Genomic DNA, 13,990 nt, shown 5'->3' on the forward strand with positions numbered 1-13,990 from the left:
TGAGGTATGTTCTTTCTATTTATTTTTATTTATTTATTTATTTATTTTTGAAATGGAGTCTCGCTCTGTTGCCCAGGCTGGAATGCAGTGGCACGACCTCAACTCACTGCAACCTCTGCCTCCTGAGTTCAAGTGACTCTCTGCCTCAGCCTCCCAAGTAGCTGGGACTACAGGCATGCGCCACCATGTCCGGCTAATTTTTTTTTTGTATTTTTGGTAGAGATGGGATTTCACCATGTTGGCCAGGCTGGTCTCAGACTCCTGACCTCAAGTGATCTGTCCGTCTTGGCCTCCCAAAGTGCTGGGATTGTACATGTGAGCCATTGTGCCAGGCCGAGGTATGTTTTTTCTGTGCCTAGTTCGTTGAGCATTTTTATCATGAAGGGATATTGAGTTTTATTGAATGCTTTTTCTGCCCCTATTGAGATGATCATATGGTTTTTGTCTTTCATTATGTTGATGTGATATATCATGTTTATTGATTTGCATATGGTAAATTATCTTTACGACTCAGGATAAATCCCACTTGATTGTGGTATATTGTCCTTTTGATGTACTGTTGGATTTGGTTTGATAGTATTTTGTTGAAGACTTTTGCATCTATGTTCAACTATGGCCTATAATTTTTTTGTTTTGTTTTGTTTTGTTTTTTAATGTTGTGCCCTTGTCTGGTTTTAGTTTCAGGGCTTCACAGAAAGAGTTAGGAAGAATTCCCTCCTCTTTTATTTTTTGGAATAGTTTGAGGAGAATTGGTATTCTTTGTAAGTTTAGTAGACTTTGGCAGTGAAGCCATCAGATCCTGGGCTTTTCTTTTTTAGATTTGTTGTTACTAATTCAATCTCATTACTCGTTATTTGTTCAGGTTTTCTATTTCTTCCTGATTCAATCTTGATAGGTTGTATGTGTCCAAGAATTTGTCCATTTCCTTTAGGTTTTCCAGTTTGTTGGTGTATAGTAGTTCATAGTAGTCTCTGATGATCTTTTGTATTTCTGTAGTATCAGTTGTAATGTCTCCTTTTTCATTTCTGATTTTGTTTGAGTTCTTGGTTGGTCTAGAAACATAATTTTGTAAAATGATTTTCTTGTTAAACACTTAAACCATCATTCTTGATCATCTGATGTGTAGAAGACACTGTACTGGATACTACTGGTAGTAAGTAGAAGGCTGAATAAGACAGATCCCTGCTCTCAAGGATATTTATTATACATTATGAAAATGAATTTATAGATAATTCAAGTTAAAACTAAAATATCTTCACTTCTGAGAGAAGCTAAAATTTCAGAAGCTACTAAGGGGCTTTGTTAGGATTAGGGCCTTTTCTCATGCGTAACCAGGAATGAAAGACAGCCTTACTTTGAGAAGACCATTAACAGGTGAATGGATAAACAATTTGTGCCATGTCTATACAATGGAAACACTACTTGGCAAGAAAGAACAGACTTGATACATGATGTGAATTAATCTCAAACTATGCTGAAAGAAGTAGATAACCCCCCCCATACAAAGTATATATGTTTCTGGGTTTTGGCTATTACAAGTAAACTGGCTATAAACATTTGTATACAATTCTTTATGTGTACATAGGCTTTCATTTCTCTTAAGTAAATACCTATGCATGCAATGGCTGGGTCGCTTAAGGTGTCTGTTTAAATAGTCATTTTTCTAATTATTAGAAATGTCACTTCTTTCTTATACTAGTTTTCTGTATATGCTTGTGTTCATTTTTGTCTCTTGTCTATGGATCTGCTTTGTACTGTATTAGCACTATTATATATACTGTTTTAATTTCTGTGGCTTTATAATATATCTAATGCATATTTTGGGGAAATTTTTACCCTGTTGCTTTCCTATGGAATTGTTTCAAATAGACACATTTTTAGTTTACTTGCATATTCTTCAAAACCTAAATGTTTGAATATTAAAGAAAAATGTGGAAAACAAAGTTTTCCTTTTGTGATGAGGTACAGTATTGTAAGACAGATTATGAGAATCTTGTCCTATGTATGGGATTTGAGTCATCAGTGGTGAACTGTTGAAGTATGACTTGTCAAAGATGATACATTCAGATCCTTTTGGATAGGAAGTGTAATTTTTCTTTTGTTCGTATTTAGAACCATTCTAAAAACACAGCTATGGATGAAATGATCTCTCTGTGACATTTTCCCTGTCACATTTTTATGTTGTAAGAGTATGTCTTTGCTTGCCAGTATACCTTGCCAGGGTTGAGTAATATCATTTTTAAAATCTTTACCAACATGATAGGTGATAAAAGTTAATATTTTTATTTTCACCTCTGTAGTTATTGCTAAGATTGAATATTTTTAATATAGTTAAGAGTCATGTATATTTTCTCTAAATTTTCTCTTCATAGCCTTGTCTTTTTTTTTTTTTTTGAGACGGAGTCTTACTTTGTTACCCAGGCTGGAGTGCAGTGGTGCGATCTCAGCTCACTGCAACCTCTGTCTCCCAGGTTCAGGCGATTCTCCTGCCTCAGCCTCCCGAGTAGCTGGGACTACAGGCGTGTACCACCATGCCTGGCTAATTTTTTTATTTTTTATTTTTAGTAAAGATGGGGTTTCCCCCTGTTAGCCAGGATGGTCTTGATCTCCCTACCTCGTGATCCGCCCACCTCAGCCTCCCAAAGTGCTGGGATTACGGGCTTGAGCCACTGCACCTGGCCAGCTGTGTCTATTTTTTTCTGTTGTAGTGTTTGTCTTAGGTCTGAGCTTATGTAATGAAAATGTTAGGTACTCATCACAGCTCTTAAACTGTGTACTTACAAGAGTTGTGTGAATATGGACAAATAAGGCCCCTAGTAGAGATTGCTGAGTTATAAGACTTTTAATAAGTGATCTGTTACTAAGTTTAAAAAAGAACAAAAGAACAGGAAGTTCTCAGAGCACAAGAGAAAATTTTAGCCGTGAGCCATTTGAAAGAAGGATTGGTTCTTGAACTGTTTTTGTTTAGCTAAGAGCCATTTTGGATAATTGGGTAGGTACAATTTTATTTAAGAAAGAAGCTCATATGTCCCATTGTGCTTTATTAGTTGTGGAATAATTATTTCTGCAAAAAGAAAAAACTCAGAACCCATTACTAAATTTTTGTGTTAAAATAAATTTATGATTGAAGGTAATTTAATAATATAAATAATGGTCTAGTATCTATAATTTTTTCAGTGTCATTAGACTATGTTTTGTTTCCTGCTGAAGGAGTACCAATAATACAGACCTAATAATACAGACCTAATTCCTTTTTTTTTTTTTTTTTTTTTTTTTTTTTTTTTTTGAGACCGAGTCTCACTCTGTCATCCAGACTGGAGTGCAGTGGCATGATCTCAGCTCACTGAAACCTCTGCCTCCCAGGTTCAAGCGATTCTCCTGCCTCAGCGTCCTGAATAGCTGGGATTACAGGCACATGCCACCATGCCGGGCTAATCTTTTTTTTTTATTTTTAGTGGAAACGGGACTTCACCATGTTGGCCAGGCTGGTCTCGAACTCCTGAGCTCAAGTGATCTGCCCGCCTCGGCCTCCCAAAGTGCTGGGATTACAGGCATGTGCCACCACACCCGGCTAATTTTTTTTTTTTTTTCAAAATTATTATACTTTAAGTTCTAGGGTACATGTGCATAACATGCAGGTTTGTTACATATGTATACTTGTGCCATGTTGGTGTGCTGCACCCATCAACTCGTCATTTACATCAGGTATAATTCCCAATGCAACCCCTCCCCCCTCTACCCTCCCCGTGATAGGCCCCGGTGTGTGATGTTCCCCTTCCTGAGTCCAAGTGATCTCATTGTTCAGTTCCCACCTATGAATGAGAACATGCGGTGTTTGGTTTTCTGTTCTTGCAATATTTTGCTGAGAATGATGGTTTCCAGCTGCATCCATGACCCTACAAAGGACACAAACTCATCCTTTTTTATGGCTGCATAGTATTCCATAGTGTATATGTGCCACATTTTCTTAATCCAATCTGTCACTGATGGACATTTGGGTTGATTCCAAGTCTTTGCTATTGTGAATAGTGCTGCAATAAACATACATGTGCATGTGTCTTTATAGCAGCATGATTTATAATCCTTTGAGTATATCCCGAGTAATGGGATGGCTGGGTCATATGGTACTTCTAGTTCTAGATCCTTGAGGAATCGCCATACTGTTTTCCATAATGGTTGAACTAGTTTACAATCCCACCAACAGTGTAAAAATGTTCCTATTTCTCCACATCCTCTCCAGCACCTGTTGTTTCCTGACTTTTTAATGATTGCCATTCTAACTGGTGTGAGATGGTGTCTCATTGGCAACAAAAGCCATAATTGACAAATGGGATCTAATTAAACTAAAGAGCTTCTGCACAGCAAAAGAAACTACCATCAGAGTGAACAGGCAACCTACAGAATGGGAGAAAATTTTTGCAATCTACTCATCAGACAAAGGGCTAATAATATCCAGAACCTACAAAGAACTCAAAACAAATTTACAAGAAAAAAACAACCCCATCAAAAAGTGGGTAAAGGATATGAACAGATATTTCTCAAAAGAAGACATTCATACAGCCAACAGACACATGAAAAAATGCTCATCATCACTGGCCATCAGAGAAATGCAAATTTTTTTTGTATTTTTAGTAGAGACGGGGTTTCACAGCCAGCCTGGTCTGGAACTCCTGAGCTTAAGCAGTCCACCCTCCTCAGCCTCCCAAAGTGCTGGGATTACAGGCGTGAGCCACTGTGCCCGGCCCTGATTCTTTTCTGATGGTTACTACCGCCCAGGAGGTAATCGATTTAAAATTGTATAGTGACCGGTGGCTCAAGCCTGTAATCCCAGCACTTTGGGAGGCCGAGACGGGCGGATCACGAGGTCAGGAGATCAAGACCATCCTGGCTAACACGGTGAAACCCCGTCTCTACTAAAAAATACAAAAAACTAGCCGGGCGAGGTGGCGGGCGCCTGTAGTCCCAGCTACTCGGGAGGCTGAGGCAGGAGAATGGCGTGAACCCGGGAGGCGGAGCTTGCAGTGAGCCGAGATCCGGCCACTGCACTCCAGCCTGGGCGACAGAGCAAGACTCCGTCTCAAAAAAAAAAAAAAAAAAAAAAAAAAAAAATTGTATAGTGACACAACAAAGGTCCATAGTCTTTTATTTTCTCTTCGATTTATCTGAGCTAACTGTAAAGGTTTTTTGATTTTTTGTAAGTCTCCCTTTTAGGTCATATCTGACTGCTATTCAAAATGAAGCAAGTATTAGATTGATCAACTAATTTTTATTCTCTATACAGAACAATGGAGGGAGAAGAAAACTAAGAAATCTAGTTGCAGTGTTTTTCTTAATTCTGCAGTTTATGGTGCCTATACTTTGACCACTTTTTGTTTTTTTTGTTTTGTTTGGTTTGGTTTTTGAGATAGAGTCTCCCTCTGTCACTCAGGCTAGAGTGCAGTGGCGCGATCTCCACTCACTGCAACCTCCACCTCCTGGGTTCAAGCAGTTCTGCCTCAGCCTCCCCGAGTAGCTGGGACTACAGGCGCGCGCCACCATTCCCAACTAATTTTTTTTTTTTAATTTTTAGTAGAGACGAGGTTTCACCATGTTGGCAAGGCTGGTCTTGAACTCTTGACCTCAGGTGATCTGCCCACCTCCACCTCCCAAAGTGCTGGGATTACAGGCATGAGCCACTGCACCCGGCCAGTGACCACATTTTTAACCCTTATAATATGTATGTGTGTGTGTGTGCGTGTGCGTGTGTGCGAAGTATTGTTTATGTTAATTTTGTTTGTAAAATAGACCAGCCACTTTCTTCCCTTTTTTTGTGGGTTCCTTTCTTATTTGGAATTAAAGCTAACTGGAACCTACTAACTCTTAGACATAAATTTGAATGTTGACCAAATATGGCTCCTTTCCCACTAGATTGTAATCTTTTTGTAGCACCTAGTCTAAGTGCTGTCCACATGTTAGGCTCTCAGCATGTTTACTGAGTTAACTTTAAACATTTGGAAGGAGCTGCTACTTCAGATTTTTGGAAAGGTATTTTCCTGAGATTTTGATGAAGAACCTATCTTGAAATATTAGTGTGTTTTTTGTACTTTTACAAAAGTTCTAATGTTTGCATTTGAACCTGTTTATAAGTTGATTTTTTTTCTCTTTGAGATAAAGTCCCTTATAGGAAGTAAATTTTGTCTCCCTAAATTTAAAACTAACGATTTTATTAGAAGGCACCATTGGCTGAGCATGGTGGCTTATGCCTGTAATCCCAGCATTTTGGGAGGCAGAGGCGGGAGGATTGCTTGAGCCCAGGGGTTTGAGACCAGCCTGGGCAACAAAGACAGACCCTGTCTCTACAAAAAAATTAAAAAATTAACTGGATGTGGTGACATACATCTGTAGTCCCAGCTACTCCAGAAGCTGAGGCAGGAGGATTGCTTGAGCCCGGGAAGTTGAGGCTGCAGTGAACTGTGATCATGCCACTGCACTCCAGCCTGGACAACAGAGCAGGACCCTGTCTCAAAAAAAATAAAAAAGAAGCCACTTTTAATGAATATTCTCCTGTGTTACACTGCAAACTGGTCCTCAGGCATAGAATTAGAATAATTGTCTACCTACTAATTCTGAAATGAGTCAATTAATGACTGTATTGTGTGGTTTGGTCACATTCAGCCTTCATCTTTTTTTAAACAGCTATTTTTCCCTAGATAACTTGTAAGCTAAGATATTTTGTGGCAAGAACGAAATGTTTTTGCAATGTTTATACTAAACAAAATACAAAATATCCTTGAAAATAATGCTGATAGAAAAGATCCAATCTCAAAAGGATATACTGCATAATTCAATTTATTTAACATTCGTCAAACACAGAGATAATGGTTGCCAGGGATTAGAGACGGAGGAGGATGAGTACGGCTTATAAAGGAGTAGTGCAAAGGAGTATTGTGGTGACTGGTACAATTAAGTGTCTTGATTGTGGTGGTAGTTACATGAAGCTATGTGTTATAAAATGGCATGGGACTACACACACACACAGATGTATATGTATAAAAATGGTGAAATCTGAATAAGCAGTGTGTGTGTACCAGTGTCAGTTCACTGGTGTTGATATTGTACTCTATGCAACTTACTAACATTGGGAGAGGTTAGGTAAAGGGTACGCAGTACTTAACTGTACATTTCTTTGAAGTTTAAAAATACGCTTTTTAAACAAGTACTTCCCCTTCTCACCCCAAACCGGGGCAATTATTAAAAACAAATGTCTGTTCATTTGGCGTGTCCTTGGTATCTTGCCATTTGATTATAGCAGCACAGCAGAGGATACCCTCAAGGGAGAATACTCTCTAACCTACTCAGGTTTGGGGGCAGTGTATTTTTGTTTATGAATAGTTCCTAGTAAAGCCACTATCAATTCTAGAAAACCCATTTCTAGTTATGCTACAGCTCCCATGGTTAATTAAGTATTCAAATATGTGCATCCTACATTTTCCTGTTTATGGACATACTGAATATAAAACCTTCAAGAATCTTAACACAAAGGAAAACATATACAGCCTTTTAAATATTCAGCAGAATAGATTTTTCTAATTCAGTAAATGGAAATATAATTATATTAATGTCACTTCAAATAAATACCAACCTTACATTTTATTAAGCACACTGATAAATGTACTATAAAGAGGAATATTGTTTGCATGCTTTTCTGGTGAATAATTTTAACTATAATACTCCAAGAAAAAAAAAAAGTATAGCTACTGTGTTCTCATAACTTAATTTTGATTTGTTTAAATATAAGCATTTCTTCAGCTATATATTTTTAAACAGAAATGTAATAATAACAAAAATGGTAGCTAACCTTTGTGAGGTAGGTACTAATATATAGATGAGGAAACTGAAACAGGAAGAAATTAGCACACCTAGAATAACAAGCTAGCAAGAGAGAGAACAGTTGTAGACTGTTTCTGAGCCTACGCTTGTGAACGTTATTCTGTACGTCCTCCTTATGCTATACAGTATAGGAACTCTGAAGTTAGAGATTAATAATCTTTGCAGTTATATTTAAATTTTGTTTTATTCATAGGACACACATGAAATCTATTTCTTCTCTTGCTGAGTTCAGTAAGATCAACCCTTCCCTGATTTATGATTTAAAAGTTCTCTTAAAATTTGTGTTAGTATTTTTAAAAATTTTATACAAGTTTTATGGGGTACCTGTGAGATTTTGTTACATGTATATAATGTTTAGGGATCAAGTCGGCAATTAGTGTTTGTTACCCAAGTACAATACGTTTCTGTTAAGTATAGTCACCCTGGCTGGGCGCAGTGGCTCATGCCTGTAATCCCAACATTTTGGGAGGCCGAGGTAGGCAGATCACTTGAGGCCAGGAGTTTGAGACCAGCCTAGCCATCATGGTGGAACCCCATCTCTACTAAAAATACAAAAAAATTAGCCAGGCGTGGTTGTGCGCCCTTGTAATTCCAGCTACTCGGGAGGCTGAGGCAGGAGAATTGCTTGAACCCGGGAGGCAGAGGTTTCAGTGAGCTGAAATCACACTACTGCACTCCAGCCTGGGCAGCAGAGCAAGACTCCATCTCAAACAAACAAAAAGGGTAGTCACCTTACTCTTCTGTCAAACACTGAATATATTCCTTCTATCTTACTGTATGTTTGTACCCTTTAACCAGCTTCTCTTCATCCTCCCCACTTCCCTCACTTACCCTTCTCAGTCTCTGTTATCTACCTTTTCACCCTACCTCCGTGTGATCAAATTTATTTTAGCTCCCACATGCAATTGAGAACATATGATGTTTATCTTTTTGTGTGTGCCTTATTTTACTTAAGATAATGACCTCAAGTTCCTTCCAGGTTGCTGTAAATGACGTGGTTTCATTCTTTTTATGGCCAAATACTATTCTGTTGTGTATGTATACTGTATTAGTATTTTAGGGATACCTCTAAAAATGTAAAAAGACTTGACCTTTAAAAACATAAGATCTGGCCAGGCACGGTGGCTCACGCCTGTAATCCCAGCACTTTGGGAGGCCGAGGCCGGCGGATCATGAGGTCAGGAGTTTGAGACCACCCTGACCAGTATGGTGAAACCTGTCTCTACTAAAAATACAAAAATTAGCTGGGCATGGTGGTGCGCACCTGTAATCCCAGCTACTCAGGAGGTTGAAGCAAGAAAATCACTTGAACCCGGGAGGCGGAGGTTGCAGTGAGCCGAGATTGCGCCATTGCACTCCAGCCTGGGCCGCAGAGCAAGACTCCATCTCAAAGAAAAAAAAAAAAAGATCTTACTGATTTTGCCTTTCATTGTACTAGTTATTTTTCTATCTGATCTGAATCTAGATGAGTTTTTTATGTTATATAGAAGATCATTTTATGTATTTTTATGTAGGGTTACTATTATAGAAAAAAGTAAGAGTTTTACTGCTACTCTTTTAAGCTTTTTGTATTTGTTTAAACAGGTTTTTGGCATTTTAATCATCATCCTTAGTAGTCATTCATTGTTAAAGTACCTTTATTTAGGAAATTGAGAATCAAATGACCTTCAGAAGAAGATCGTCAATCTTTCCTGACTTTTTCAGGTTAGGTTCAGAGTTATCCACTGATGCTGTTGAATTCTAGGGATATAAGTTTGTGAATAGAATATGTAAAACTATTGCACTCCTTCCATTATGTTACCTTCCTGTGTAAGTAGTAACAGCTTGTTTTTTCAACAGTCATACTTCATTCTTCTAAACAGCTGTAAACATAGAAACAAAATCTTTTGAGATATCTCAAAATAGATACAGATTACATTGGAAAGGCGTTTCCCAGTCTGTGTATTCTATGCTTTATAAAAATCTGAAAAGGTAAAGCCTTGTGTTTTTCTTTCCCAAGTTTTCTTTTTGAAAGTTATTTTATTTCTCTGAGTATCCTCTGTAATAACCAAGTTACATAGTTTAGATTGAAGCATCCAGTTTGAAAGGCAGCAGGTAAACTCTGACAGATTAAAGGTGACAGACTGAAGGAGGAGATAGGAAAAACTAATAAAAGCAAGTAAAAGAGGAAAACATCCAGCATTTGGAGATGTATTCTCAGTCAGTCCTGAAGACATCAACTCAGTGGTCAAGAAAAACATTTTTCATTCATACTAATTAGAAATACAGACATGAAAATACATTGGAAATATTTACTGTTACTTTCAGTTTTGGTATTTAAAATTGATATTCTAATGAATGAAAGTGTCATATTACATGTAACAGAAATTTGCATTAAATGAGTAATACATGTAATACACAGCTAGTGTTCTTAGCATAGCACCTAGCTCAATACATGTTAGCAGCTGTTACTGCTTTTGTTATCAACATCTTTCCCCCAATTAGTCAGTTTACCATCACCTAAAATGTCTTTAGTTCTTTGCATACTTATTTAATTTATTAAATATGTACTATATTGTAAGACCTTTGTGTATTAAATTTATTTGTCTGTGGTCATAGAGAACTATTTTGTTCTGGTTATTACCATGAAAAAAAAAAAGCACCAATTGCTGATACAATACAACTGAAGATAGCAAGTGTTAATAAACTAGACTACTATAATTCTAGAGCTGAGGATTATATTTAAACATATATATGTTAATATGTTTAAATGTATATATGTTTAATATATATGTTACTTAGACATGTTTTTATCTATATTTAAGACTTCATTTTTTTTTAAACAGCAGTTTTAGACAGCAAAATTGAGACGGACAGGGATAACCCATGTAGCCCTAGCCATAAAAAGATGTAATTCACATAGCATAAAATTCACCCTTTATACAGTTCAGTGTCAGTATATTTGCAAATCCTGATACTTTAAAAAAATTTTCATTGTGCATATTTAAGGTATATAACAATGTTATGGGATATAGATGGTAAAAAGGTTACTACAGTAAAGCAAATTAACATATCCATTATCTTACATACTTTTTTTGTTTCTGTGGCAAGAGCAGCTACAATTTACTCAATTAGCATGAATACCATATATAGTACAATTTTATTACGTATTGTCCTCATGTGGTACGTTAGATCTCTAGACTTGTTCATCTTGTTACATCCCTGCCTCTCCCCATTTCCTCCCACCCCACCCCTAGTAACCATTGTTTTTAAGTTCTTTATCTCTCAGAGATTCCACTTACAAGTGATGTCAGGTACTTTTTTTCTTTTTGTGTTTGGCTTACCATGTAGCATAATGTCCTCCAGGTTCATTCATGTTGTGCAAATGGCAGGATCTCCTTTTTAAAGGCTGAATAATACTCCATCATACATATGTACCACAGTTTCTTTATCCATTCGTCAATGAACACTTAGGTTGTTTCCATACCTGGCTATTGCAAATAATGCTGCAGTGAACATGGGAGTGAACATGATACCTTTACCAGGTGGTGGCTTCATTTCCTTTGGCTATATGCCAAGAGGGATTGCTAGGCTGTATGGTAGTTCTATTTTTAATTTGTTTATAAACCTCCATACTGTTTTCCATATTGACTGTACCAGCCTACATCTGCACCAGCAGTATACAAGAATTCCCTTTTCTGACACCATGCTAACCTTTGTTATTTTCTGACTTTTTTATAATAGCTATTCTAACAGGTCTGAAGTGTTATCTTATAGTGGTTCTGATTTACATTTCCCTGATGATTAAAGCCTGATACTTTTAAGGAAACATATTTTTCTTAAGTATTTTTTTTTCTTAGCTGTATGTAATCTTTACTTTTGCCCATGTGATGACTACTTCCTGTCTTCCTCTTGCATTCTTTTACATTTTTATTCTCTTTGATTCTCATCTAATGTCATATCTCTTTTGGAAAGGGATTCTTGATTCTTCATATACATCTAGTTGCCTTCTCTGCCCTGGGCTTCCCAGCCCTTTGTTTATTCCTTTATTATATTGCTTATCACATTTATATTGTAATTCCCTTTTTTTTTTTTTTTTTTTTTTTGAGATGGAGCCTGGTTCTGTTGCCCAGGCTGGAGTGCGGTGGCACAATCTCGGCTCACTGCAACGTCTGCCTCCCGGTTCAAGTGATTCTCATGTCTCAACCTTCCAAGTAGCTGGGATTACAAGTGTGCTCCAACACTCCCGGCTCATTTTTGTATTTTTAGTAGAGATAGGGTTTCAACGTGTTGGCCAGACTGGTCTCAAACTCCTGGCCTTAAGTGATCCGCCCGCCTCAGCCTCCCAAAGTGCTGGGATTACAGGCATGAGCCACCGTGCCTGTCCGTATATTATAATTATCTCTTTAATTGTCTTCCCTTTCAGACCATTTATCTGAAGCAAGATCTTGTTTCAGTCTCTGGCCTTAAGACAGAGACTGTTCTTGCTTTTTCACTATCCTCAGGACCTAAATATGCCTGGTATGGAAGGCTTTTCAGTACATAGTTTTTGAATGATTATAGCCACGAATAGTTACTGCTGTCCCTAAGCTTTAAGCATAAACCAAGAGCTTGATACACTATATTGAGTGATGAATGTTAAAATAATTTGCTTTTTGTAAGCTGGGAATCATACCATTTTAGTGTTGGAAGGTACCTGAAATATTATCTAGTCCAGTCTTTCCCCATTTCACACACTCAAACACACACACACACACACTCACTCTCTCTGTCTCTCTCTCTCTCTGTCTCTCATGTTCACATGAAGCAAATTGAAATCCATAAAGGTTGAATGACAGTAGTGAGGTTAGGATTAAAAATTCATGTTTCCTCATTTTTCCCTGTACCATTCTATTTTCTCTGACACCTTATAATCTATTCTGAGGATTTACAATGCAAATTCATTTATTTCCTGAAGTTTAGGGGAGAAACCCTGAAAATGTTAGTTTAATTCGTATTATTATCTTTTTACTTTTAGCTATAAGTGGGCACCTGAAAATGTTAGTTTAATTCATATTATTATCTTTTTACTTTTAGCTATAAGTAAGGCACCATTGCCAACCAGAAAACAGGTTGAGCATCCCAAATATGAAAATCAAAAATCCTAAATGTTCTAAAATCTAAAACTTTTTTGAGCACTAATGTGAAGCTCAGAGGAAATGCTCATTGGAGCATCAGATATCAGATTTTCAGATTTGGGATGCTGAACCACTGAGTATTTTAAAAATCTGAAATACAAAACATTTCTGGTCCCACGTATTTTAGACAGGGGACACTCGTACTGGAAAAGAAATTTTAAATTTTTTAAAAAGTGATAATATATTTCTGTTTGATAGACCTCCGTGAGTGAAAGCCTTCAGAGGGAAGCTGCTAAGAAGCAGGCCATGAAACAGGTAAGGTAGAAGACTGGGATAAGTGCATGCAGTGAAGCATTTTGGCTCATTTTTAAGCATCAGTTTTGGTATCTAGGTGCTGAGACTAAAACAGAGTAGATTTAAGGAAAAACACAATGAAGAATTAGCTCCTTATTGCTGTGCTATAGATTAAACCAGTTCTGCTTGTAGATGACTCATTAGTCTAATAATGGATTGTTTGGCCTGTTGTTATTATTGAATTCTTGCTAGTGAGCTTACTTGGGGAAAAAAACCTTTTCACAATCAAAATGGTTTCACAAACTTATAATTATTTGAAACTCATCTGCCAAGAAAGAAGAATATCAGAGATAGATAAAAATATATAGACATAGATATTTATTTATTTATTTATTTATTTTTGAGATGGAGTCTTGCTCTGTTGCCCAGGCTGGAGTGCCATGGTACACTCTCGGCTCACTGCAGTCTCCGTCTCCTGGGTTCAAACAGTTCTCCTGTCTCAGCCTCCCAAGTAGCTGGGACTAAAGGCGCATACCACCACGCCCAGCTAATTTTTGTGTTTTTAGTAGAGACGGGGTTTCACCATATTGGTCAGGCTGTTCTGAAACCCCTGACCTCAGGTGATCCGCCCACCTCAGCCTCCCAAAATGCTGGGATTACAGGCGTGAGCCACCGTGTCTGGCCTGATAATTTTAAAAGACTTGCTAGTACCTTAGTGTTTCCAAGTACTT

The 13,990-nt window shown here is 37.4% G+C and overlaps 1 protein-coding gene across 2 annotated transcripts in view; it reads left to right on the forward strand.

Annotated features, from left to right (window-relative positions):
* The window catches only part of NSRP1 (nuclear speckle splicing regulatory protein 1), a 554,990-nt gene that overhangs the window by 527,810 nt on the left and 13,190 nt on the right, over positions 1–13,990 (forward strand). The window contains exon 4 of one of the 2 annotated variants that reach the window (XM_050763322.1): positions 13,224–13,280. The exons of the other annotated variant lie outside the window; for it this stretch is intronic. Within the exon in view, the coding sequence (XP_050619279.1) occupies positions 13,224–13,280 (57 nt within the window). The remainder of the gene's footprint in view (positions 1–13,223; positions 13,281–13,990) is intronic. 2 annotated transcript variants of the gene reach the window in all.

Source organism: Macaca thibetana, chromosome 16 (assembly GCF_024542745.1).
Source record: "Macaca thibetana thibetana isolate TM-01 chromosome 16, ASM2454274v1, whole genome shotgun sequence".
Taxonomy (NCBI): domain Eukaryota; kingdom Metazoa; phylum Chordata; class Mammalia; order Primates; family Cercopithecidae; genus Macaca; species Macaca thibetana.